Raw genomic sequence first — 25,802 nt, 5'->3', positions numbered from 1 at the left:
TGCCTCACAAAAACTTATTTCCTTCTTGATTTCCAGCATGAATCTAGCCAGTCTGATCTCCATAGTAGGCTTATTTTCACCGGAATGGTATTGCTCATAGAGTTACCTAACTCAGAATAACTTTCCTCTGGCTCTCCATGTTTCTAAGTTTGCTCTCATTTTTTAGAAGTCAAATATCAAGTATTGCCTACTTTGAAGCTGCCTCTAAACTACTGCATATAGGTAACATCGCAGGCTCTGTGAGTATATGCTCTGAGAAAAGAAGCATTATGCGTCTTTTTAGCTTTCAGAGATCCTAAAACATCCTAAATACTTGTCATTTAGATAATTCATTCACTTAAATTGCTTTTCAAAAATACCTCTCTCGGGAGTTCCCATCATGGCTCAGCAGTAGCGAACCCAACTAGGATCCCTGAGGATGCAGGTTCAGTCCCTGGCCTCGCTCAATGCACCGGGGATCTGGCATTGCTGTGAGCTGTGGTGTAGGTCAGCAGCTGTAGCTCTGATTCAACCCTTAGCCTGGAAACTTCCATATGCTGAGGGTGCAGTCCTGAAAAGTAAAACAAAACAAACAAACAAAAAGACACCTTTCTCTATTGACAAGTTTCAATGGATAGATAGGATTGATACGGAAGTATTATGGGTGTTTAACCCTATTATGAATGAATGACTATGTGGCTGAGAGTGTTAAGCTATCCACCATAATCCAATTGCCCCTTCTTCCATAGCATCAGAATATATGTGTGTGACACAAGTGTGGCTATGAGACCAAGATCCTCCCATAAACTGTGGGGGAAGTGATGTATGCAACTTCCAGGCCTGGCCAACAAAATCTCCCACAATTGTTCCTCCATGCTCTCTCCCCCTTCCTGTGAGCAGTATTGGCAATGAAAGAGCACCTTTGAAGCCATGTTTTGAAGATGATAGAGCCTGCTGTCAGCCTAAATCCCTGAATAATCACATGGAGGAGAGCAACCTGCTGACTTGAATACTTGCTATCCTCTGTTTACTCCTTTAAGTAAACTTCTATTGTGTTTGAGCAACTATCTGTTTGAGATTATTTGTGTCAGCAGTCTAGCATACCCTAACTAATATAATGTGCTCCTAGAGGATTTTTTCTCAATGATTCCTCTACTGCTTACAAAACATAATTCAACCACCTGACCCTTCCCAATCTACCTCATTGATTTTTTTCCCTCCAATTATTTTACTTCACCCACTCTACGCTTCTACTAAATAGAACATGGTCCTACATATATTCCACATTTACTTCTGTGCTTGGTTAACTGATCCCTTCACCTAGAATGGTCTTTTTTTTTTTTTTTTTTTTTTTGTCTTTTTGCCATTTCTTGGGCCGCTCCTGCGGCATATGGGATGTTCCCAGGCTAGGGGTCTAATCGGAGCTGTAGCCGCCGGCCTACACCAGAGCCACAGCAACACGGGATCCGAGCAGCGTCTGCAACCTACACCACAGCTCATGACAATGCCGGATCGTCAACCCACTGAGCAAGGGCAGGGATCGAACCTGCAACCTCATGGTTCCTAGTCTGATTCATTAATCACTGTGCCATGACGGGAACTCCTAGAATGGTCTTTCATTCCATCTCCATACATCCAAATTTCATCAATTTCAAGACTTATAAATGCCACTTCTTCTATAACCCCTTCTATGTTCTTCTAACTTATCCCTATTATAAATCCTGGCAAGACTTAATATTTCTCTAATAAATTGTCTCATTTGTTTTTCATTTGCATATGCATATGTTTTAATACCTACCAGTCCATATAATTTTAAGGGCAGGATCCTTATCTGATTCAGTTTTACATAGTCTTGAGCACCTAGCGCAGTCTCTTTTACAGAGCAGAAATTCAATAAGTATTTGTTAAATATAAAAGAAAAAAAGAATGAATGAAAGATAAAGTCTAAGTTTTCCCAATACCATTCTACTTAGATTAATAATATTCACTGTATCAATCTTAGCCCAACCTCTGTCCTTATTAGTATAGTTGGATTTGAGCTGATTTTATCATTTGGAACATGTAAACAGTTGAGCTCATAATGAAATCATACCTGGCAGTATCCAATTTTGGGATTCCTGAATGCATAAGCAGTGAGTACCCGTCTCAGAGCAGATATGCCAGTGTCACTTTGAAAGGCTGGATGCTCAGGCAGTGAGCGACGCAAATCACGTTCAATTTCTTCAGTAGCTAGGTTGCAGGTCCCTAAGGACTGCTCAACCACCTCAGCATAATAGCCAGGATTAGCAGCCATGTCATTAACAGCACCTATAAAGATGATTACATTTAACATACAAAAGAAGAGCAATAAAACAAAGTGACTACTTGCAGATATACATGAAGAATTGGATTACCTCTAAAAATAGCTTTATGCTCAAGTGTTATCTGAGTGTAAACAAATAAAAGGGAAAGCTTCACACTAACATCGGTAACATCAGGAAACCAATCTTGTTCAAAAGAATAACATTTTCATAAACTGTCTTTTCCCCTTAACTTTTCTCTGACATTAGAGATTCCCACCCCATCCCTTGCAATTAGCCATATTTTTTTTGGGTCTTTGTGTCTTTTAGGGCCACACCCATGGCATATGGAGGTCCCCAGGCTAGGGGTACAATCGGAGCTGTAGCGGCCGGCCTGCACCACAACCACAGCAACGTGGGATCTGAGGAGCCGCATCTGTGACCTACACCACAGCTCACGGCAACACCGGATCCTTAACCCACTGTGAGGCCAGGGATCGAACCCACATCCTTATGGATGCTAGTCAGGTTCGCTAACTGCTGAGCCACGACAGGAACTCAGAATTAGCCATATATTGCCTAATAAACTAATCTGCTCAGACAATGGATGTGTGGATATATAAGTAAGTAAACAAAACTACTCTACTCTCTGACTAGTCTGAACTCATGATGAGTAAGACTTAGTCCTAGGATCTTTGTAATTATTTTCATTTAATTTATTACACAACTCCTAGAAGAGGCATAGTCATGTCTATCAAATAAAGTGAATAAATGTAATACCTGAAAAAAGCATCCAGAGCTCTCCTCTTAAGGTCTCTGGAATTCCTCTTACAACCAGATCACGAGTCTTTTTGGTTCGAAACATGCTAACACCACGCCCACATTCTGCAAACAGTATGTTCCATGACTGTTCCTTCATCTTTTCTTTCAACTATAACAAAAAAAAAAAAAATCAAAGCAACTAAACATAGTGAGAAATTAACTTAAAAATAAATTGATAACTCTCTTCACCATGAAACAATACCTATGGAAAACAAGAACATAGAAAGTAAAAATCAGTACTCACACACTGGCCAAAAACTGGACCACTGCCATCACAAAAATCTTTTATATCTGTGTGAGCATAACAGCTTTAATTTACTATTTTAGTTTTTAACTAAACTCATATTAAAATGGGAAAAGCATAACACTTAGGAGGTAAAGCTTTGAACCATCATTCTCACTAAATCGCCCCAATTAGGACTGATTGTTAGAAATCTATGCAAATAAAACGCAAGGTTCAACTTTCATCTAATTCTTGATAATAGTCCTATTATGTAATGGAACCAAACATGTCACCTGCTAGAAAAACTTTTCAAGCCCCAAAAGAAGAGTTTTCAGTTGGGATACCTTCTGGTCTAGTCTAAGATTTTTATTTTTCATCAACTGTTTCAATACATAGATTTAAATATTTTATTTTCTTACCATTTTGGAATTAAGAGTCTCCAGGTTCTGAGGGTGAAATACCGTCATTAGGGCTTCAGTGTTTACAGCTTTACTGCATTCTCTCTGACACGTCAAAGACTGCACCTCAATATTATCAGATGGGTCTACAGAATCAGAACTAACAGGAACCTGAAAAAGAACGAATATAATTGTCCCAAGTGTATGCCTAAAAGTTTCTGCCAGAAAAAAAGTGCTGTTTTGTCATTTATAAACCACAATTTAAATAATAATAACTATTAAAGCAATCTCTCAAGAGACCATCGTTTTTCTATCAAAATTAGAGATGTCCACAAACTAATGTCTAGAACATCAAACTCAGGACCCCAGTGAATCAATTCCCCTACATGGGCAACAAAATACTGGCAAAAATTAAAAACAAACAAAAAACAGTTCAGACATTGGAAATTTCTGAATTGAATAAAGCAACAGAATGAACTGAAAGGTATCAATTTCAAAAAACAAAACAAAACAAAACTAATGAACCTCAGTAAGAACACCAGAGTCTTGTGAAGTTTTAACTTGAAGCTATTTCCATTCTCTCTCCCTTCCAAGCTCGGAGGTGTGAAAGCCATGAAAGCCAGTATTAGCACAGCCAATGGACCTTTCAGAGTTTTTTAAAAGCCCATCCCCAGAACAGTCAATATTTTCACCAGACTATCAGCTCCCTGGAAAATCTCCATCCCCAGGGTGTTGTTATCCTGTGATTTGATTCAGAGCTCGGCTCTGCGTAAAAAGCCCCGTCCCCAGGGCATTCCAAAAAACCACAGCAATCTGCTGATAATATCACAGCTGCCTAAAGCTGTGATTTCAATTTGAGGCAAAAGGAGCTTGGCTAAAAATTTAAAAGAAAAACCTTGAGAATCACAGGGGAACTTTGAAAGGTTCCAATATATTCTTGGGGATCTGGAAAGTATACGTGCATGTATGTACAAGAGTGTGAAACTGCCCAGGAAAGAAATGGGACAGGAGAAGGCTCCACTCACTCAACTCTGGCTGACTCTGCAAATAAGAAATGAAAGCTAAGGCTGATTTATAAATTGCCTAAAGTTTGAGGTATACCTTTGCACAAAGATCCCTTTGGCAAAAGATGGATCAAGGCATTTAAGGAAATATTTTGACCCATCACTGGCTAACCACTGATTTATACTGACTGGGGTGGGGGGAGGGTGTGACCTGAGGAAGCCAGGCTTAAAAATATAAACAAGAACTTAAAAAAAGCAACCAGCAACAACAACAAAAAAGTCCCTGAAGGGGCTCATTGCCATGATTTTCTAAACTAGGAATGGGAAGCATTTATTACATATATACTCAAAGAACTAAAGGAAATTACTTAAAAAAATAAAGGAGCCAGTTAAAAAGTGGGCAAAAGATCTAAGCAGAGACTTCACCAAAGAAGATATAAAGATGACAAGTAATTATATGAAAAGATGTTCAATGTCATATGTCAATAGGGAATTGCAAATTTAAACAACATGATACAGTTGAACACCTATTAAAATGGCTAAAATTCAAAATACCAAGTGCTATTGAGGATATGGAACAACAACTCTTATTCATTGCTAGTGGGAATACAAAGCAGTACAGCCAATTTAAGAGATGGTATGACAGTTTCTTACAAAGCTAAACATAGTCGAACCATGTTATTCAGCAACTGTGCTCCTGGGTATGTACCCAAATAAGTTGAAATTTATGTACACACCAAAACCTGCACAAGAATGTTTACAGAAGAATCAGAGGGGAACTTTGAAAGGCTCCAACATATTCTTGGGGATCTGGAAGTATATATGCATGTACAAGAGTGTGAACCTGCACAGGAAAGAAATGGAACATGAGAAGGCTTCACTCACTCAACTCTGGCTGACTTTGGAAATAAGAAATGAAAGCCAAAAACTGGAAGCAACTAAGATGTCCTTCGATAGGTGAATGGATAAATACTGGTATACCCATACAATGGAATATTTTTCAGCAATATAAAGAAATGAGCTATTAATACAACTAAGAGTTGGTTTTTCGATAAGATAAACACAACTGACAAACCTTTAGCTAGATTTGCCAAGAAAAAGAAGGGAGGATTCAAACATAAAGTTAGAAGTGAAAGAGGAGACTTTATGCCTGATAACACAGACGTTAAAAAGATCATAAATCAACTATACTTTAATAAAAAAATAGAAAAAAAAATCATGAGACTACTATGACCAATTATATGCCAACAAATTAGATGAAACTGGAGTTCCTAATGTTGCACAGCAGGTTAAGGGATTCAATCCCTGGCTTGAGAACTTCCATATGCCACATATGCAGCCAAAAAAAAAAAAAAAAAAAAAAAGAAGGATGTCATACAAGAAATGGACAAATTATACCAAGACTCAATCATAAAAAATAGAAAATCTGGGAGTTCCCATCGTGGCAAAGCAGAAACGAATCCAACTAGGAACCATGAGGTTGCGGGTTTGATCCCCGGCCTTGCTCAGGGGTTAAGGATCCGGTGTTGCTGTGAGCTGTGGTGTAGGTCGCAGACGTGGCTCGGATCTGGCATTGCTGTGGCTCTGGCATAGGCTGGCCGCTATAGCTCCGATTAGACCCTTAGCCTGGGAACCTCCATATGCCACAGGTGTGGCCCTAAAAATGACAAAAAAGATGAAAAAAAAAATAGAAAATTGAACATAACCAATAACATATAAGGAAACTGAATCTAATCCAAAACCTCCCAACAAAAACAACAACAAAAAGCCCTGATGGCTTCACAGGTGAAATCTACCAAACATTTAAAGAATTAATGCTAATCATCAAACTCTTCTAAAATATTAAATAGAAGGAAACACTCCCAAACTTATTTTACATGGCCAGCATTCCCCTGATATCAAAGCCAGATGGGAACACTACAAGAAACAACAACAACAAAAAACAGTAAGACCAAAATCCCTTATGAATACAGATGCAAAAATTCTAAAGAAAATACTTGCAAATTGAATTCAACGGCACATTAAAATGATTATACATCATGATCAAGTGGGATTTATCCCTGGGAGGCAAGGACGGTTCAAAATACACAAACTGATAAAATGTGATATACCACATTAATATAATGAAAGGTAATAATCATATAATCATCTCAGTAGATGCTGAAAAATTATTTGACAAATATTCAACATCTTTTCATAACAAAAACTCTCAACAAAGTGGGTATAGAAGGAACATAACTCAATATGATAAAGGTCATATATGACAAGCTCAGAGCTAATGTCATACCCCATGGTGACAAGTTGAAAGCTTTCTCTCTAAGATCAGGAACAAGATAAGGGTACCCACTCTCACTACTCCTATTCAACAAAGTACCATGAGTCTTAGCCAGAGAAATTAAGCAAGAAAAAGAAATAAAAGTCACCTAAATCAGAAAGACATAAAACTCTCTGTATGCTGATGATATGATCTTGTACAGAGAAAATCCTTAAGAATCTATATATAAAAAAACCCTGTTAAACTAAACAAACAATTCAGTAAAGTCTTAGGATATAAAATCAGTTGTGTTTTTATACACTAGTAGTGAACTATCTGAAAAAAATTAAAGAAAAAAATCTTATTTACATTAGTATCAAAACAATGAAATACTTAGAAATAAATTAACCAAGAAAGTGAAACTCTATACACCAAAAATGGTAAGACCCTGAAGAAACTGATGAAGACACAAACAAATGGAAAGATAGCCGTGTTCATGGATCAGAAGAATTAATATTGTTAAAATGTCCATACTACCCAAAGCCATCTAGAGACTCAAGGCAATCCCTACAAAATTCAAATGGTACTTTTTATAGAAATAGAAAAAAATCATAAAATTCATATGGAACCACAAGAGATCCTGAATAGTAAATGCAATCTTGAGAAATAACAAAGTTGAAGGCATCACATTTCCTGATCTTGAACTTTATTACAAAGCTATAGTAATCAAAATGGTATGGTATTGGCATAAAAACAGACACATAGACCAACAAAAGAGAACTGAGAGCCCAGAAATAAATCGACGTATATATAGTCAACTAGTATTTGACAAGGGAACCAAGACAACCCAATAGGGAATGAATAGTCTCTTCAATAAAGGATGTTGTGAAAACTTTATATTCACATGCAAAAAAATAAAATTGGACTGCTGTTTTACACCATGCACAAAAATTAACTCAAAATGGTTAAGGACTTAATCATAAAACCTGAAACCATAAAATTCCTGGAAGAAAACACAGAGGAAAAGTTCCTTCACATTGGTCTTAGCAATGATTTTTGGATAGCACACCAAAAACATTATCAATAAGCGGGACTACAAAATGCTAAAAAGCTTCTGCACAGGAAAAGAAACAATCAACAAAATGAAAGACAACATATGAAACAGAAGAAAATATTTGCAAACCATAAATCAGATAAGAGGTTAACATGCATGACATATAAGGAACTCATACAACTTAACAGCAAAAATATAATCTGATTAAAAAATGGACAAGGGACCTGAATAGATATTTTTTTAATAAAGAAGACAGGCAAAAGCCCCGCAAGTAAATGAAATGGTGCTGAACATCACTAATCATCAGGAAATACAAATTAAAACCACTATCAGATATAACTACACACCTATTATCAAAAAGACAAGAGATAAGCATTGACAAGGATGTGGAGGAAAGGGGACTCAAGTGCACTGTTGGTGATGATATAAATTGGTACAGCATTATGGAAAACACGTGTGGGGGTTCCTCAGAATGTTAAAATTAGAACTACCATATGATCTGGTAATCCCACTTCTGGTATATATCCAAAGGAAACGAAATCACTGTCTTGAAGAGAGATCTGTACAAGTATGCTCATTTCAGCATTGTTCACAAAAGCCAAGACAACCATAATTGTTGATAGATGAATGGATGAAGAAAATGGGGTCTATATATTAATATATACACATATACATATATATATAATGAATTATTATTTAGCCATATAAAAGAAGTTCTGCAATGTGCAATGACATAGATGGACATTGAGGCCACTACACTAAGTGAAATAAATTAGACAGAGAAAGACAAATATTGTATGATCTCACTCATATGTGGAATCTAAAATAGCCAACTTTGGAGTTCTCTGGTGGCTCAGCAAGTTAAGGATCTAACATTGTCACTGCTGTGGTGCAGGTTTGATCCCTGGCCCCCGAACTTCCACATGCCACTGGCGTGGCCAAATAAAATAAAATACAATAACCCATTGTATAGAAGCAGAGTAGAATGGTGGTTGCCAGGGGAAATGAAGAGATGTTGGTCAATGTGTACAAACTTCTAGTTTATATGAAAAATAAATTCTAGGAATCTAATGTACAGCATGGTAACTACAGTTAACAATACTTGAAAGCTGCAGTGAGAGTGGAATTTAAATGTTTTCACTATAACAAGAACAAAATGACAATTACATGAGGTGGGGGATATGTTAATTGATCTTACTAAGGTAATCACTTTAATATGTATCAAATCATCACATTGCACATCTTCAACTTATGCAGTATTATATGTCAATTACCTCAGTAAATCTGGGGAAAAAAGAACCCGACAGTCCCTCACACACATAACTGAAGTTTAATAAATATTTGTTGAATTTTTCTAAATTCAAAAAAAAATGAGAAATGAGTATCAAATCACAAAAATATATATAGAGGAAGCTTAAGTGCATATTGCTAAGGAGCCAGTCTGAAAAGGATATATACCATTCCAAATATACAACATTCTGGAAATGGCAAGATTATACAGAATAGTAAAATGATCAGTGGTTACCAAGGGTTAGAGGTAGAATAAACAGGTAGAACACAGGGGATATTTAGGGCAGGGACACTATTCTGTATGATACTATAATGGTAGATATATTATGCATTTGGCAAAACCCATAGAATTATATACCACCAAGAGTGGACCCTAATGAAAACTACCGACTTTAGTTAATAATGTATCAGTATTGGTTCATCAATTATAACAAATATACCATTGCAATGCCAAAATGGTAATAACCGGGAAAATTGGGCAGGTAAAGGGTAGGTGGACGTATATGGGAACTCTCTGTACTTTCTGTTCAGTTTTTCTGTAAACCTAAAACTGCTCTAAGGAATAAAGTCTATTAATTAAAAGGATAAAAAGGAAAGTATGACAACTATGTCCCATCAAATAGAGAATATCATCCAAGGGACAGAAATTATTAAAATAATCAATGAACAATGTATGAAGGATTTTAACTTCTTCACATTCTCAACATTTGTTATAGTCTGTCTTTATTATTTGAGACACCCTACTGGGTGTGAAATGGTATCTCATAATTTTTTTTTTGTCTTTTTGCCATTTTTTGGGCTGCTCTCGCGGCATATGGAGGTTCCCAGGCTAGGGGTCTAATCGGAGCTGTAGCTGCCAGCCTACGCCAGAGCCACAGCAATGCGGGATCTGAGCCGCATCTGTAATCTACACCACAGCTCACGGCAACGCCGGATCCTTAACCCACTGAGCAAGGGCAGGGACCAAACCTGCAACCTCATAGTTCCTAGTCGGATTCATTAACCACTGAGCCATGACGGGAACTCATCATGGTTTTGATTTGCAGTTCCCTAATGACTATTTACACTAAACATCTTCACATGCTTACTGGACATTTCTTTATCTTCCTTGGTGAAATGTGTATTCAAATCCTTTGACCATTAAAAAAAAAAATAGGTTCTTGCTTTTCCTCCCTGGCTGCTTGAAGACTAGCAGTCATCATGAATAACACAGTTTAACTATCCGGACCTGGAAGTTCATGAGCGACTGACTACTTCAGCGGAAACAAATGGTCACCGATGTCCTTCAACCTGGGGAGGCAACAGTACCTAAGACAGAAATTCGGGAAAAACTAGCCAAAATTTACATGACTACACCAGATGTCATCTTTGTATGTGGATTCAAAACTCATTTGGTGGTGGCAAGACAACTGGCTCTGGCATGATTTACGATTCATTGGATAATGCAAAGAACAATGAGCCCAAACACAGGCTTATAAGACATGGCTTGTATGAGGAAAAAAAAAAAGACCTCAGAAAAGAATGCAAGAACAGAATGAAGAAAGTAAGGGGAACTGCAAAGGCTGGTGCTGCCAAAAAGAAGGAGTAAAGATTCTGCAGTGACTCTGTCTGTGGTGATTGTGCAAACTTTTTGTGAGAGGATTATTAAGCCAAGAATTTGAAAAAAAAATAAAAAATAGGTTCTTTGCTTTTATTATTGAGTTGTAAGAGGTCTTTATATATCCTGGATAGATGTATTACCAGATATATAATTTGCAAATATTTTCTTTCTGTGAATTATCTTTTCACTTTTTTAAAAAGTTTACTGTAACTTTTTATTTTAGCAATATGAATTTTTTCTTTATTTTTATTTTTTGGGGGGGCACACCCTCGGCATATGGAAGTTCCCAGGTTAGGGGTTGAATCAGAACTATAGCTTCCAGCCTACGTGACAGCTACAGCAACGCCAGATCCGAGCTGCATCTGTGACCTATGCCACAGATTGCTGCAATGCTGAATCCTTAACCCACTGAACAAGGCCAGGGATTAAACCCGAATCCTCATGGATACTAGTCAGGTTTTTAACCCGTTGAGCTACAATAGGAACTCCCGTTTTTGTTTTCTCTTTTTTGGCCACACCCATGGTATGCAGAAGTTCCCAGATCAGGGAACAAACCCCAGCCACAGCAGTGACAACACTGAATCCTTAACCACTAGGCTACCAGGGAACTCCATCTTATCATTTTCTCGATGGTATCATTTATAGAACAAACATTTTTACTTTTGATATAGCCTAATTTGCATATTATTTTTGTTGTTTCTGTGTCATAGTTTAAAAAAAATTGCCTAATTCGAGGTCATGAATATTTTACTCCTCTGTTTTCTCTAAGAGTTTTCTAGTTTTAGCTTTTACATTTAGGTCTTTGATCCATTTGGGGTTTATTTTTGTGTATGGTGTAAAGAAATGGTCCAACTTTATTTTGCATGTGTAAGTGTGTGAATATCTACTATCCCCATACCATTTGTTGAATAGACTGTACTTCCCTCATTGCATCTATTGGGTACTCTGTTGAAAAATCAATGGAAGTTTATTTCTAGACTGTCAGTTCTCTTACAGTGATCTTTATGTCTACCCTTACAGCAAGATCACACTGTCTTGCTTACTACAGCTGTGTAACAAGTTTTGAAGAAATGTGAGTCCTCCAACTTTGTTTTTCCTCTTTAATGCTATGTTGGCTCTTCTGGGTCCCTTGCATTTCCACATTAATTTTATGATCTCCAAGGCTTTACTCTTAAAGTGTATCTGTTACCCAACTTCTGTGGATTATAACTATACCTGAATTCTAGAGTTACCACTAGAGGTACTAAAGAAAAAGACTTACTTAATATCATCCCTTTAATTTTAGGAGTGTAAGAAAGATGAAAAGACTGTCCATGACTAAGGTGACGAAAAAGTAGCAGCTTAGGGTGGAGCACTCCAATAGTATTTCAGCCTGAAACCAAAGAAGCGACAAGACCTAAAAAGCTTAGAATTTAAGAGGATTCAGGGAAAGTTAAAAAGGAGTATTCGAATCAATGCCCGAACATAATGGTAGGACAGAAGAAGCTTACAAGGGAAACGATAATTATTAGTACTATACATCCCATATTACAACACTTTTCTTTTTTAAAAAGTTTGTTTCGATGAGTCTGCTTTACTATTCATGTTAAATTTTGCTGTTCTAATGAGGGATTATGTCTTTGCAAAACCAGCTAAAAAACTTCATGGTTATAGTCTGGATCTCGAGCAAAATACATCCCCTTAATGTAAGCCATATGACTGAGGAAGCAGTTTATCTATTTAGTAGTCTATCCAAACTATAAGAAAAGTAGCCAAGACGGAAAAGAAAAATAACCTCTGAAATAATGAAGCCCCAAACATCAATTTATAAAAGAGATGGCAAATGTACCACTTCTATCCATGATTACCTTTTGAGTATTCATAAAATCACATTAATATATTCACCTTCAAAGATGTTGGTTTACATCAATTTACTATTTGAATTATTTAAAGAGTATAAAAGTAGATTATTCAAGAAACTAAGCTTAAATTTCTTTGATTATTTTTTTTTTTTGCTCTGGCTCTTCTGAATGGGAGCGTTTCACCAATTCTATATATTCTATATATTCATTTATTTGGATGCTCATACTTGTGACAGCTATAAATCTGGCACTCATCAGCCATTTAGTGGCAGAGCAAAATCCAATGACATGAGGAAGCAACATAGGTTGTTGACTTTATAAGAGGTATTTTTAACACTGGTTTGGTTTATGGTATCTGCTATTTAGAAATAGCATATGGCATCTAAAAGTGAAGGAAAGACGAGGTAAATAAAGACTAATATTTATGTGCAACTTTTCCACAAACTAGTAATTAGACCTAAATTAGAATATTTCACAAAACTCAACATAATAATAATGGCTGGAGGCCAGAGTTGACCTGTGAAACCAAAAATTACAACAAAAATACAAAGAAACACTTCTCTTAGGTATCAGAAGCTTACTTTGTTCATAGTACATAATTTAAAATTAGTGCTAATTTTATTCTTAATAAAATTTCTGGTTTCCTAATGCTGAAATAAATCTAGTCCACACAGATTAAAAATCTCTACTTAATTTATACTGTAGTTACAGAAAATGCATTACTTTATTCTTATTCAGGCAAACACCAGTTGTGTGGGTTAAACTATTATTCTTATCTGCATTATTATGTAGGATAAGGAGGCCACTACTTTCAATTAAAAAAACTTAGGAGTTCTCGTTGTGGCACAATGGAAACTAATCTGACTAGTAACTATGAGGTTGTGGGTTCAATCCCTAGCTCAGTGGGTTAAGGATCCGGCATTGCCATGAGCTGTGGTGTATGTCACAGACGGGGCTCTGATCCAGCCTTGCTGTGGCATAGGCCAGTGGCTATAGTTCCATTTGGACCCCTAGCCTGGGAATCTCCATATGCTGCAGGTGCAACCCTAAAAAGCAAAAACAAACAAACAAACAAAAACTTAGATAGTGTTGTCTATGAGAATTAATGAAACAAGTATGTTTATACATGCTTTGATAATGTGTAGAAGATATCCGCCCTTCTAAAAACTTCAAGGCATAGTTCAATTTCTACCTCTTTTTGACATTGTAGTTCCTATGATCCACTTATAATACAGTTTCAAAGCATCAAGTAAATGATCTTTAGCAGTAATTTCCCTTCTTAGGCCACTTTGCTTAAAATTAAGCTAAAAGAGCCCATTTTTCTTTCCTTTAGTATAGTTTTGAAAAACTAACATATCTGGTAATATTTCTTGAGCATATGTGTAAATAAAAATAAAAGATTAATGTGTTTTCTAATTATTTGGTTAGATTTTTTCAAAACTTGTATATGCACCCAGATTTTAACGTAATTTAATAAAATGTGGAGAATTATTATTATTATTATTATTTTTTTTTTTTGTCTTTTTGTTGTTGTTGCTATTTCTTGGGCTGCTCCCGCGGCATATGGAGGTTCCCAGGCTAGGGGTCTAATCGGAGCTGTAGCCACCGGCCTACGCCAGAGCCACAGCAACGCGGGATCCGAGCCGCATCTGCAACCTACACCACAGCTCACGGCAATGCCGGATCGTTAACCCACTGAGCAAGGGCAGGGACCGAACCCGCAACCTCATGGTTCCTAGTTGGATTCGTTAACCACTGCGCCACGACGGGAACTCCCTTTTTTTTTTTTTTTTTTTTTGTGGAGAATTATTTTTAATGGCCGTGCTCGCAGCATATGGAAGTTCCCAGGCCAGGGATTGAAGCTGAATTGTAGCTGCAACCTATGCCATAGCTGCAGCAGCACCAGATCCTTTAACCAACTGCAGCAGGCCGGGAATCATACCTGCACTTCCACAGTTGAGCCACTGCAGTCAGATTCTCACCCCACTGTGCCACAGTGGGAACTCCATGGAGAATTTTAATTGACATATTTAAACATATAGACAATAGTACCTATGTATAATCCCAATTGTTTCTGGGAGGATTTTTTCCCCTTACATCACATTTTGATTCACTCATGGGAAAAACTTCCTAGTCCTTCCAGGATTCATATTTAGCTTTGTTGATTTATACTTCTTTGAGATTTAGAATAAAAAATCCCATTGTGTAAATTTTACCAGATACGGTAAAATTACAGAATGTAATTTTTTGTTTTTGTTTCAGTATGCTAGGTGTAGCTATAAAATACAATTACAATTTCTGTCATTTAGAAATCAAATGGAACCCAGCTCTCATTTAAAAAGCTTTCTCTTCACTATTTTAAAAATGTACTATAAATAAAGCTAGACATATACAGATAATACTAAAACGAATTCATATTCTTCCTCATTGCTAAGATAAAAATCTTAAGTGAAAATAGAGTGTATGACAATGTTTAATTTTTTAATTTATTTTTATTTTTAGGGCTGCACCTGTGACATATGGAAGTTCCCAGGCTAGGGGTCAAATCAGAGCTGCACCTATAGGCCTATGCCACAGCCACAGCAATGCAGGATCCAAGCTACATCTGCGACCTACACTACAGCTGTGGCAATGCCAGATCCTTAACCCACTGAGTGAGGCCAGGGATTGAACCCGCATCCTCACAGAGACTAGTCAGGTTCTTAACCCACTGAGCCACAATGGGAACTCCATGACAATGTTTAAAAAATACATTTCCAAGCAACCAATACGTTGACTGGTATTTTGTACATATTTTTCTTAACACCTCTAAAAATTTATAAGAGGACCTAGAAAACCTTGGAACTCCAACACACATCTGAAAAGATGGGAAACTCATTTTGAAACAAAATCATTTCTTAACAATTAAGCACATCCAACTACTAGAGGCACCTGAGAGTTTTCAGGGGAGAAATTCCAGTTCTTCAGTTCAAGAGACACAGGTAAATTAAAGGAGAAGGAAAGATAAGCAAAGCATTAAATCTAATGCAATCTGAAATGGAATAGGACAAAAAAAAACAAAAGTGATATATGCAAGAATATGGGAGCGCTAAGAGAGAAACTACCAAGACTGATCAGATTTTACCTATGTCCTCCCATCAACAATGGTATATCCTGGGTACATATTTGAAGAGAATGAAAGAATAGCAAGTTGGGGTAAGAAAACTCTTGACAGCCAACATGAAGGTTCTGTGTCTGGAACTGAGCTGAGATATATGTACTTTTTAAGTTATATGTTTTCACTATGCTTTTTCTATTATTAAAGAGTTAGTCTTGGAGTTCCCATTGTGGCGCAGCGGAAATGAATATGACTAGTAACCATGAGGTTGTGTGTTCGATCCCTGGCCTCGCTCAGTGGGTTAAGGATCTGGCATTGCCATGAGCTGTGGTATAGGGCTCAGATCCCGAGTTGCTGTGGCTGTGCTGTGACTGTGACGTAGGCCAGCAGCTGTAGCTCCAATTCAACCCCTAGCCTGGGAACCTCCATATGCTACAGGTGCGGCCCTAAAAAGCAAAAAAAAAAAAAAAAAAAAAAAAGTGTCTTGTAAATCCCACATTCTAATTGATTTAGCATAATATTTTTAGTTTCTGCTCTGGAGAAAGAAATAAAAGCCTCTATAATCCAGTCTAAGTAAAATCACATAACCAGTGAAGCCAATGTTGATTTCTTCTTTGAATTTTTAATTAAAATATAAATAGTTACCTTTTATGTTTTACCAATCTATTAAAACATGAAATTCCTTGGCATTGAAAAAGAAAATTAATTTGAATTGAAACAATCTACATTGCCATGAAAGACAAACATCAAAATCAGCCTTTGCCAAGAATATCTGCCTTCTCTAATATTTCACTAGTAAATAGATATGTCACTATTTTGCTTTGGCCTAGATTATGTAAATAAGGCAGACCTACTTGATGTTAAATAAAAAGATATTCAGACTGGTTCAATATTGCTCTTTCTAGAGCAATAAGACGAGAATCCTTTTCAAGTCCTTGTTGAATTCTCAAATATATTTTGAGTTGTTAAAAAAACCATGTTATGTTAAAGTACAAGGTATGATAAACAGCAAATGCAGTCAAGAAAAATCAAATGATAATATTTTTTTCAAAAGTATAAGTTCTTAAAAAAGAATAAAGTCCTTACTCTCACTTCTGCTTTAGGATGTGACTTAGAGAATATAATTTCTTTGGTACTCATCTTTTTCAAAAAAAACCTAAACCCAAGTATATAAATAGGAAAGGCTATGGATTCCTTTTGAAAGAATGGACCAAACATAAACCTTTTTCTTCAAAATGATTTGAATGGCATATAATTACCTCTGTACTAATATCATGATATTGAGTTGAAGATGCCCCGCACTTGAGCCGGAGTTTTGCCACCAATTCCTCAAATTCTTTAACTTCACTGAAGCGAAAAGCTGTTTTTCCTTTGATGCTAATGATGACAGATTTGCTGGAATCATTTGTCTTATCTATAGCTAAGACCTGGGGGGTGAAGACATATTATAAATGAATCACGTTTTTCCTTGTTACAGAGAGTCAGGCAAAATGTGTTTAGCTGTGTGTATGAGTGTGTGTGTGTGTGTACGCGTGTGTGTGGGGGAGGGCAACAAGTTTTGATCTATGGTAGGACTTAGTTAAGAGACAGACCAACATCAAATGCTATCACTTACATGTGGAATCTAAAAAAAAAAGGACACAATGAACTTCTTTGTAGAACAGATACTGACTCACAGACTTCGAAAATCTTATGGTTTCCAAATGAGACAGGTTGGGGGGTGGGGGGATGCACTGAGGGTTTGGGATGGAAATGCTATAAAATTTAGTTGTGATGATTGTTGTACAACTATAAATGTAATAAAATTCATTGAGTAATTAAAAAAAATAAATAGACTTTGGGTACTAGTTATGCAACTGATACAAGCACCCTCAGTGCAAGTTATTATACTTCTTAAGGAAAAGGTTTAATTAACACGTAACTTTTAAAAATGACAATACAAATGTAAAAATGCAATGCCACAATACTGACAATTGATATCTGACTTAGACAAAAGCTATCAATTCTATTCTGTTTGACTATGTGTACTAAAGTGATGGTACAAGTTTTGAGATTCATGTCATAAATGTCCAAGTGATCATGCTCCATGTTGAGCCAGCCTAAACCCTTGTTTATAAATTTAAAATTCTTTTCTGTTTTCATCTTCAATAAGTACTCTTATCCTGAGGAATGGTACTCTTACCCTGGAGAATATTACTAAAAGTAAAAAAACGACTATTTAAAAACTACTAAAAAGAGGCGTTCCTGTCATGGCTCAGAGGTTAATGAACCCAACTAGCATCCATGAGGATTCGGGTTTGATCCCTGGGCTCGCTCAGTGGGTTAAGGATCCAGCGTTGCTGTGGCTGTGGCGTAGGCCAGCAGCTACAGCTCCGATTTGACCCCTAGCCTGGGAACCTCCATATGCCGCGGGTGTTATCCTAAAAAGAGACAAAAAGACCAAAAAAAAAAAAAAAAAACAAACAAACAAACAAAAAAAACCAAAAAAAAAAAACAAAAAAAACTACTAAAAGGAGGAGTTCCCATAGTGGCTCAGCAGTTAACGAACTCAACTAGCATCCATGAGGACGCAGGTTTGATCCCTGGGCTCGCTCATTGGGTTAAGGATCCGGCATTACCATGAGCTGTGCTGTCGGTCATACATACAGCTTGGATCTGGTGTTGCTGTGGCTGTGGTGTAGGCGAGCAGCTACAGCTCTGATTCGACCCCTAGCCTGGGAATCTCCATATGCCACAAGTGAGGCCCTAAAAGGCAAAAGAAAATAAAACAAAACAACAAAATAAAACAAAAAAACTCCTAAAAGGATGTGGTATAACTGAGTTTTTAATAATTTACAGAATTAAAAGGCTATTTTACTCTGTGAATGATAACATTTTCGAGCTAAAAACCAATATTTAACCAAATTTATTTTACCTCTCGTAATGGAATAATTACACTACATAGATTGCCATCCTGGCTAGCAAAGCAGATATAATTTTCTGAGATGCACATTTTTCCGTGAGTGTTGAAGTGGCTGAATGGTACCCATAAGAAACATTCATGTACTTCTTTCAAAGTCTCTTCTTTGGGCAGCCTAAAAAAGGCATTAAACTGCTCGCTGTGGGCTCGATTTTCCAGACCTCTACAGGAAAGAAAAAAAAAGGGGGCTCAAATGACGACTTCTAAAGTGTACACATGTCTATATTGATTCTTCTAAGTGCACTGTAAAGCAGAATGATTAAATACTACATGCTATGCTCTTCAACAAATTATGAAATGGAATAAACACACTAACTCCTAACAAATTCATTTTGTTTGTGCTCCCATTTTGTATTATTAGTAGATTACAATGCACAAAAGTTAGAGATGACATCTGCTAAGGAGTGATTTGCTGGGGGATTACTATATTATTATATATTCATAGTATATGAATATGGCTAAAGCCAATCTTGGCAGTCAATAATTTTTCCACCTGGTTATCAGAAAATCAAGAGTTACCCAGTTCAAACAAAATAAAATAATGGAAAGTTATGGCATCAAAATTTTGATGGGAACAATAGTACATAAAATAATATTAATGGAGTTCCCATTAAGGCACAGCAGAAATGAATCCAACTAGCATCCATGAGGATTGCAGATTCGATCAGCCTTGCTCAGTGGGTCAGCGATCCGGCATTGCCGTGAGCTGTGGTGTAGGTCACAGACGTGGCTTGGATCTGGCGTTGCAGTAGCTGTGGTATAGGCTGGCAGCTGTAACTCTGATTTGACCCCTAGCCTGAGAACTTCCATATGCTGCAGGTGCAGCCCTAAAAAGCAAATAATAATAACATTAAAATTAAGTGAAGCAAAACTTCAAATGTTTAAAAAATTCAAAGTAGAGGCAAGATAAAACAGCATGCTTGCATAGTATTGGGCACAGGATGAGTGTCAATAAATACAGATGACTTGTTAACTGCTACATAAATATATAAATAAAAAAACAATTGCTTAAAATAGTACAATTTTTCTAAAGGCACTAAACACTTGTGCTAAGCAGCAATACCATCTGGGATAGTAAGTATATTATGCAAGTTCTAACTCAAAGCCAACAAAGTTAAAACTAAATTTATCCTTCCAGCAATATGTGGTAGTTCACATCTTTCAAAAATAATTTTGATAAATATGAAAAGAAAACCACATTAATTTTTACCTCACTTAAATTGTAGTTTGGTGGATTATTTTACTATTATTTAAAAGGATAGGATAAGATCTCTTTATATGAATGAAGAGATACCCATGATATATTATTTTACGAGGAAAAAAATTTATCAAACAATATATGTTTAGTCCCATTCATGTTTTTGGAAAATATTTTTTAATTCATGCATTAAAAGGCCTGTTATTTAGCTATTATTATTATGCTTCTGTGTTGTTTAAATTATAGAATACATATTTTTTAAAATAATAAGCTGAAGCAATAAAGATACCCATTTTAGAAAAAGGCCATTTGGAGACAAAGTCTAAATAAGATATTGCTCTTTTTAACTTACTACAAAAACAGGATTTAGGTAATTTTCAATAGGCTCTTTAAAAACGCACATAGACAAAAATCAATTTCCTATACCTCATTTAAATACAGACTTGGTAATGAATAACTCATTGATAGATGGCCTTTTAGGCTATTTTAAGGGAAATAAAATGGCTAAAAAGTTTATGTTTATGGTGGCCAGTCAAGAAACAACCTGTAGGAGTTCCCGTTGTGGCGCAGCATAAACCAATCTGACTAGGAACCATGAGGTTTTGGCTTCGATCCCTGGCCTCGCTCAGCCGGTTAAGGATCTGGCATTGCCGTGAGCTGGGGTATAGGTTGCAGATGCAGCTCAGATCTGCCATTGCTGTGGCTATGGTGTAGGTCGGCAGCTGTAGCTCTGATTAGCCCCCTAGCCTGGCAACCTCCTTATGCTGAGAGTGCAGCCCTGAAAAACAAAAACAAAAACAAACAAACAAACAAAAAATCCCAAAAAACAAAAAACAAAAAAAAAAGAAACAACCTATAAAAACAAATGTCTCACTATAATATAACATAAATGATTCTTAATCCTTACAGAGTTCTATTTATAAATCATGCATACTAGGACCTAATTTTGGTGATAAGGTGTTAAAAAAAATTCACATTGCTAATCTATTTGCAGAAATGCAAGAAGGCTCACAAAGGAATTCTTATGTATATAGATGTTAGGAATGGTTTAAGAATAGGCAAGAGAAACAACTGCACTCAGTTAGGGCTATGTAGCAATCACACAACCCTCCAGGTCACTTGTTCTGGTCTATCCATAGGATTGCGGCTTAGGTTCCTCTTCTTTACACTTTCCCATACAGTCTAGACCCTTATCCTTCTTGCCAGAAGCGGCTCTCACCAGCTATTTCTGGATTCTCTCTGCTCTCCCTCCCCTTTGGCATACTCATTTCAGTCAACTGTGCTGAGTGTTGAGCAGGATGAAAGGGCTCTGGGCCCCTCCAGCAAACCAAATATAGTAGCAAACAGCTTTCAGACAGATACTTCTGATGCGGACGCTAAAAATGATTAATATTTATCTAGTGCTTTAAATTTTACAAAGTGCTTTCACTCATTATATTGCTCATTCCTCACAAGTGCTCTCTGAGGTACAAATGATGAGAAACTGAGGTCCTGAGAGATTATGACTTGTCCCAGAGTTGCTCTACTCTCATCCTAAAGCCCATGTTCCACCGACTCTACTAACTTACCCTTATATTAAAAAATGAAACTGTGTATAAATTACGTTTAAAAATAAACAATAGGAGTTCCCATCACGGATCAGCGGAAACGTATCTGACCAGGATCCATGAGGATGCAGGTTTGATCCCTGGCCTCGCTCAGTGGGTTAAGGATCCAGCATTGCCCTGAGCTGGGGTGTAGGTCGCAGACGTGGCTTGGATCTGGTGTTGCTGTGGCTGTGGTGTAGGCCAGCGACTGTGGCTCCAATTCGACCTCTGGCCTGGCAACCTCCATGTGCGACGAGTATAGTCCTAAAGGCAATAAATAAATAATACATTTAACAATTTCAGACCTAAAATTATCTAGGCTATTCCTCGAACTAACCGTGCACACACATAAAAAATCTCTATGCTTCTAAAAGCACTCCAGAACAAATCCTACTGAGATCTAAAGAAATAATTTTCAAACTTAACTTCCATCACTTCTTACAATTAAATTTCATGGGGAGGATACTATTTGTGAAACACGCATGAATGAACTAAAAAAAAAAAAAGCAAAAAACAAACCCACACATCAGGAATTCCCTGGTGGCCTAGGGGTTAAGGATTCAGTATTGTCACTGCTGTGGCTTGGGTTCAATAGCTGACCTGGGGACTTCCGTGTGCCGTGGTGCGCCCCCCCCCCAAAAAAAAAGGAAGAAAGAAAAAAGAAAAACACACATCAATGATTACCTCAAAGAAAAATTATCATACAACAAGAACAGCTAACTTTTAATGCTATTTAAGACTACCATTCTTTGGTCAAACAATACTTTAAAAAGTAAATATTAATTAAACTTTGAATACCTTTTAGTGATTTGTAGAGGATCATCAAGGATTGGATCATTATCAAATGTTTCCTTATCAAAAATTCTTTTTATGGCATAGTTTGCCAGCTGTTCCATAAGAAGGTATGTTTGGTTAATATGCAAAAACATTGAAAAGTAGTGATTCTCTCCTTGCGAACACACATGAATACTCTCTGTCAGTATGACATTTGAAGTCTTTTCAAGTTTTGAAACTGCATCCCAGGAGATAATGAGTTTTACTGTAAACAGCAGTTATAAGCAGATATGATTAACTTTCTCAATGTTGATTAATATTTATCAATTGGATCTTTCAAAACAATAGTTAACCACTTGAAAAATTCTCAGAACAACTAACATACTTTAGAGTTCAAGATTAGTTAAAATTTTGAAGCATAGCAATGAACATACAGCAACTGGTGATTCTAAAGATAGACAATTTAAAATTTTTCTCTGATATGATATTTAAATCATATATTAAATTTGATATATAAATTTACACAATTATATAACCATTGATGTAAAAGCTATACATGTGCTATGAACAGTACTGTTCGATTCTTCTTTGTAGCTGTGAGCCATTAGGGACTATGGTTACTAAATTTATATTGTATGTTTAAAACAGGATTAAGGGAGTTCCCATTGTGGTGCAGTGGTTAACAAATCCGACTAGGAACCATGAGGTTGCGGGTTCGATCCCTGCCCTTGCTCAGTGGGTTAACGATCCGGCGTTGCCCTGAGCTGTGGTGTAGGTTGCAGACGCGGCTCGGATCCCGCGTTGCTGTGGCTCTGGCATAGGCTGGCAGCTACAGCTCCGATTAGACCCCTAGCCTGGGAACATCCCATATGCCATGGGAGCGGCCCAAGAAATGGCAGAAAGACAAAAAAAAAAAAAAAAAAAAAACCAACCAAACAAACAAAAAAAACAGAACAAGGATTAAAATGAAAACATAGATTGAAGAAAGTAGGTAATTTAGAACAAGAGAAAAAGGAGTTCCCACTGTAGCATAGTGGGTTAAGAATCCAACTGCTGGAGTTCCTGTTGTGGCTCAGTGGGTTAAGAACCCGACAGTGTCCATGAGGATGCAGGCTTGATCCCTGGCCTTGCTCAGTGGGTTAAGGATCCCGTGTTGCTGCAAGCTGCAGTGTAGGTCACAGATGCAGCTCCGATTGATTCCCTAGCCTGGTAACTTCTACATGCCACAGGTGTGGTCCTAAAAAGCAAAATAAGTAAATAAATAAATAAAATAAAATAAAATAAAATAAAATCCAACTTCAGTGGCTCAATCCCCAGCCTGGCACAGTGGGTTAAAGGATCTGGTGGGGTTTTTTTTTTGTTTTTGTTTTGTCTTTTTGTCTTTTTAGGGCTGCGCTCGTGGCATATGGAGGTTCCCAGGGTAGAGGCCACAGCCACAGCAACTCCAGATCCTTAACCCACTGAGCGAGGCCAGGGATTGAACCTGCAACCTCATGGTTCCTAGTCAGATTCGTTTCCACTGCACCTCAACAGGAACTCCAAAGGATCTGGTTTTGCTACAGCTTCGGCATGGGTCACAGCTGTGGCTCAGATTCAATTCCTGGCCTAGAACGTCCATATGCCATGGGCGTGGCCATAAAAAAAAAAGAAAAAGAAAGATAAGAGTTAATATGCCAGATCACCATCATAGTTTAATATTCATTTGCTTCCTATAATATGCAAGGCATTCTTTACAAAATTCTAATGGTTCCTATGTCAAGCAACCAGTCTTAAAAGGATTTGTTCCCTAGGTGAAGTGAACTTTTAAATGTACAGTTTAATTACCCTTAATATCTATCTAATCACTTTATACACCACCTAACACCACCACAGAGCTGATAGGTCAGTCTGCAAGTTCAAAGTCACAGGAAGCAATAGAAACCACTTACTTTCTGATCCCAACAAAAAAGAATAGAAGCTCAGGAAGTTGGTGCTAAGATACAGCCAACCCTGACAAGGAACTCGTCCTTTCCAATAACTGCATGAGTAATAGGTCACTAACTTTTCCTGCTCTGGTAAACCAAAACATTTTTCAAATTTCAAAAGGGCTTCTCGAAATTTCTCAGGATCATCTTCTTTTGCAAAGGAATGCTTTCCCTCTTCAGCAATTAATCCCTAAAGAAGACAAGATATTTTTGGAAAATTAGTAAGTAACTACCAGTAAAAATTATTTCACATATTTAAACAATTAGTTGAATAAACCTGTGTATAGCCACACAGATACATATCACATACACATATGTATACATACATCTCTTAGGGCAGAGGTGAGCAGATTTTCTTTAATTTTGTAATTAGGATTTTTTTTTTGGCCATGCCAGTGGCATGTGGAAGTTCCCAGGCCAGGGATGGAACCCATGTCACAGCAGTGACCCAAGCCACTGCAGTGACAATGCCAGATCCTTAACCCACTGTGCCACAGAAAACTCCTATAATTACACTTTTTCTAATGCCTCACAAGAAACTACCACAAATATAGGTGCTAAATAATCATTTGATTGAGTGAAGGGTTCATTCAAACTCCAAACTCAGTTTGGAAATGAGGGAAATGAAAATATCCCTAAGAGTACTCACAAGGGCACCGAAGACTAACCACTAAGTATAATTTTTTTTTAGTTCTGATTCTGATATTCATTCGTATACTCCAGCCAACCCTGAAAGGTGCCAGTAAAACCAGGACCTTCCACGTAGCTTTGATTCCCAAAAAGAGGGTCAAACATTTTAGTATTCCATCTACAAAATATATCCATGCCACTTACTCTTATCTTTCCTTGTACAAAATTAGTAATATCTTCATTTGAATCAAACACAGATAGAGTCTTCATGATATTTTGTTCTAACCATTCCCAATGTTTGGTTATTTCTTCTCTGTTGGCTCCTGATTAATAATAAAAGAGAATGAAATACTCAAAGAATCTCCACACACAAAAAACTGCTCTTGGAGGAAGGGAATGGGATGAACTGGGAGTTTGGGGTTAGGAGATGCAAACCATTACATAAAGAATGGATAACAATAAGGTCCTACTGTATAGCACAGGGAACTATATCCAATCTCCTGGGATAGACAATAATGGAAAATAATATAAAAAAAAATGAAATATATGTATGACCGATTCACTTTGCTATACAGCAACAACATTGTAAATCAACTATACTTTAATAAAAAGTAAAAAAAATGCTCTTGATATTTATAAGCTTGGTTTAAAAAGAAATAAAATTATATTTGCTCATTTTTAAAAACAATCATCATAAAGGAACAGGGATATTACTTTTATTCTCTATTTCATCCCAATATGTGGGTATGAACACTATTTTTCATTATAAATTGAGAGAATAAGATATTTCATGAAAGTGGAGAAAACAAAACTCATGAAAAAAGATATAAAATTCTGAAAACAAGGTGCC

General features: G+C 36.8%; 1 protein-coding gene and 1 pseudogene across 3 annotated transcripts in view; one reads left to right on the top strand and one right to left on the bottom strand.

The window, feature by feature from the left end:
- TBC1D8B (TBC1 domain family member 8B) overlaps window positions 1-25,802 on the bottom strand; it is a 73,708-nt gene that overhangs the window by 28,030 nt on the left and 19,876 nt on the right. The window contains exons 3-10 of one of the 3 annotated variants that reach the window (XM_003135293.6): window positions 25,157-25,275; window positions 24,287-24,512; window positions 22,383-22,623; window positions 18,756-18,963; window positions 17,101-17,268; window positions 3,723-3,872; window positions 3,039-3,189; window positions 2,072-2,286 (exon numbers count right to left, since the gene is read on the bottom strand). In XM_003135293.6, the coding sequence (XP_003135341.2) occupies window positions 2,072-2,286; window positions 3,039-3,189; window positions 3,723-3,872; window positions 17,101-17,268; window positions 18,756-18,963; window positions 22,383-22,623; window positions 24,287-24,512; window positions 25,157-25,275 (1,478 nt within the window). The remainder of the gene's footprint in view (window positions 1-2,071; window positions 2,287-3,038; window positions 3,190-3,722; window positions 3,873-17,100; window positions 17,269-18,755; window positions 18,964-22,382; window positions 22,624-24,286; window positions 24,513-25,156; window positions 25,276-25,802) is intronic. The other 2 variants (XM_085008040.1, XM_085008041.1) reach the window with 2 other exon arrangements.
- On the top strand, window positions 10,552-10,891 carry LOC106507010 (small ribosomal subunit protein eS24 pseudogene; annotated as a pseudogene).

Source organism: Sus scrofa, chromosome X, assembly GCF_054392235.1.
Source record: "Sus scrofa isolate SSC_HxYL_T2T_F1_AM1 chromosome X, Sscrofa_HxYL_maternal_Yorkshire_Landrace_v2.0, whole genome shotgun sequence".
NCBI classification, from domain to species: Eukaryota; Metazoa; Chordata; class Mammalia; order Artiodactyla; family Suidae; genus Sus; species Sus scrofa.
Note: the sequence above shows the minus strand (reverse complement) of the source record. Positions and strands in the feature narration are given on the sequence as shown.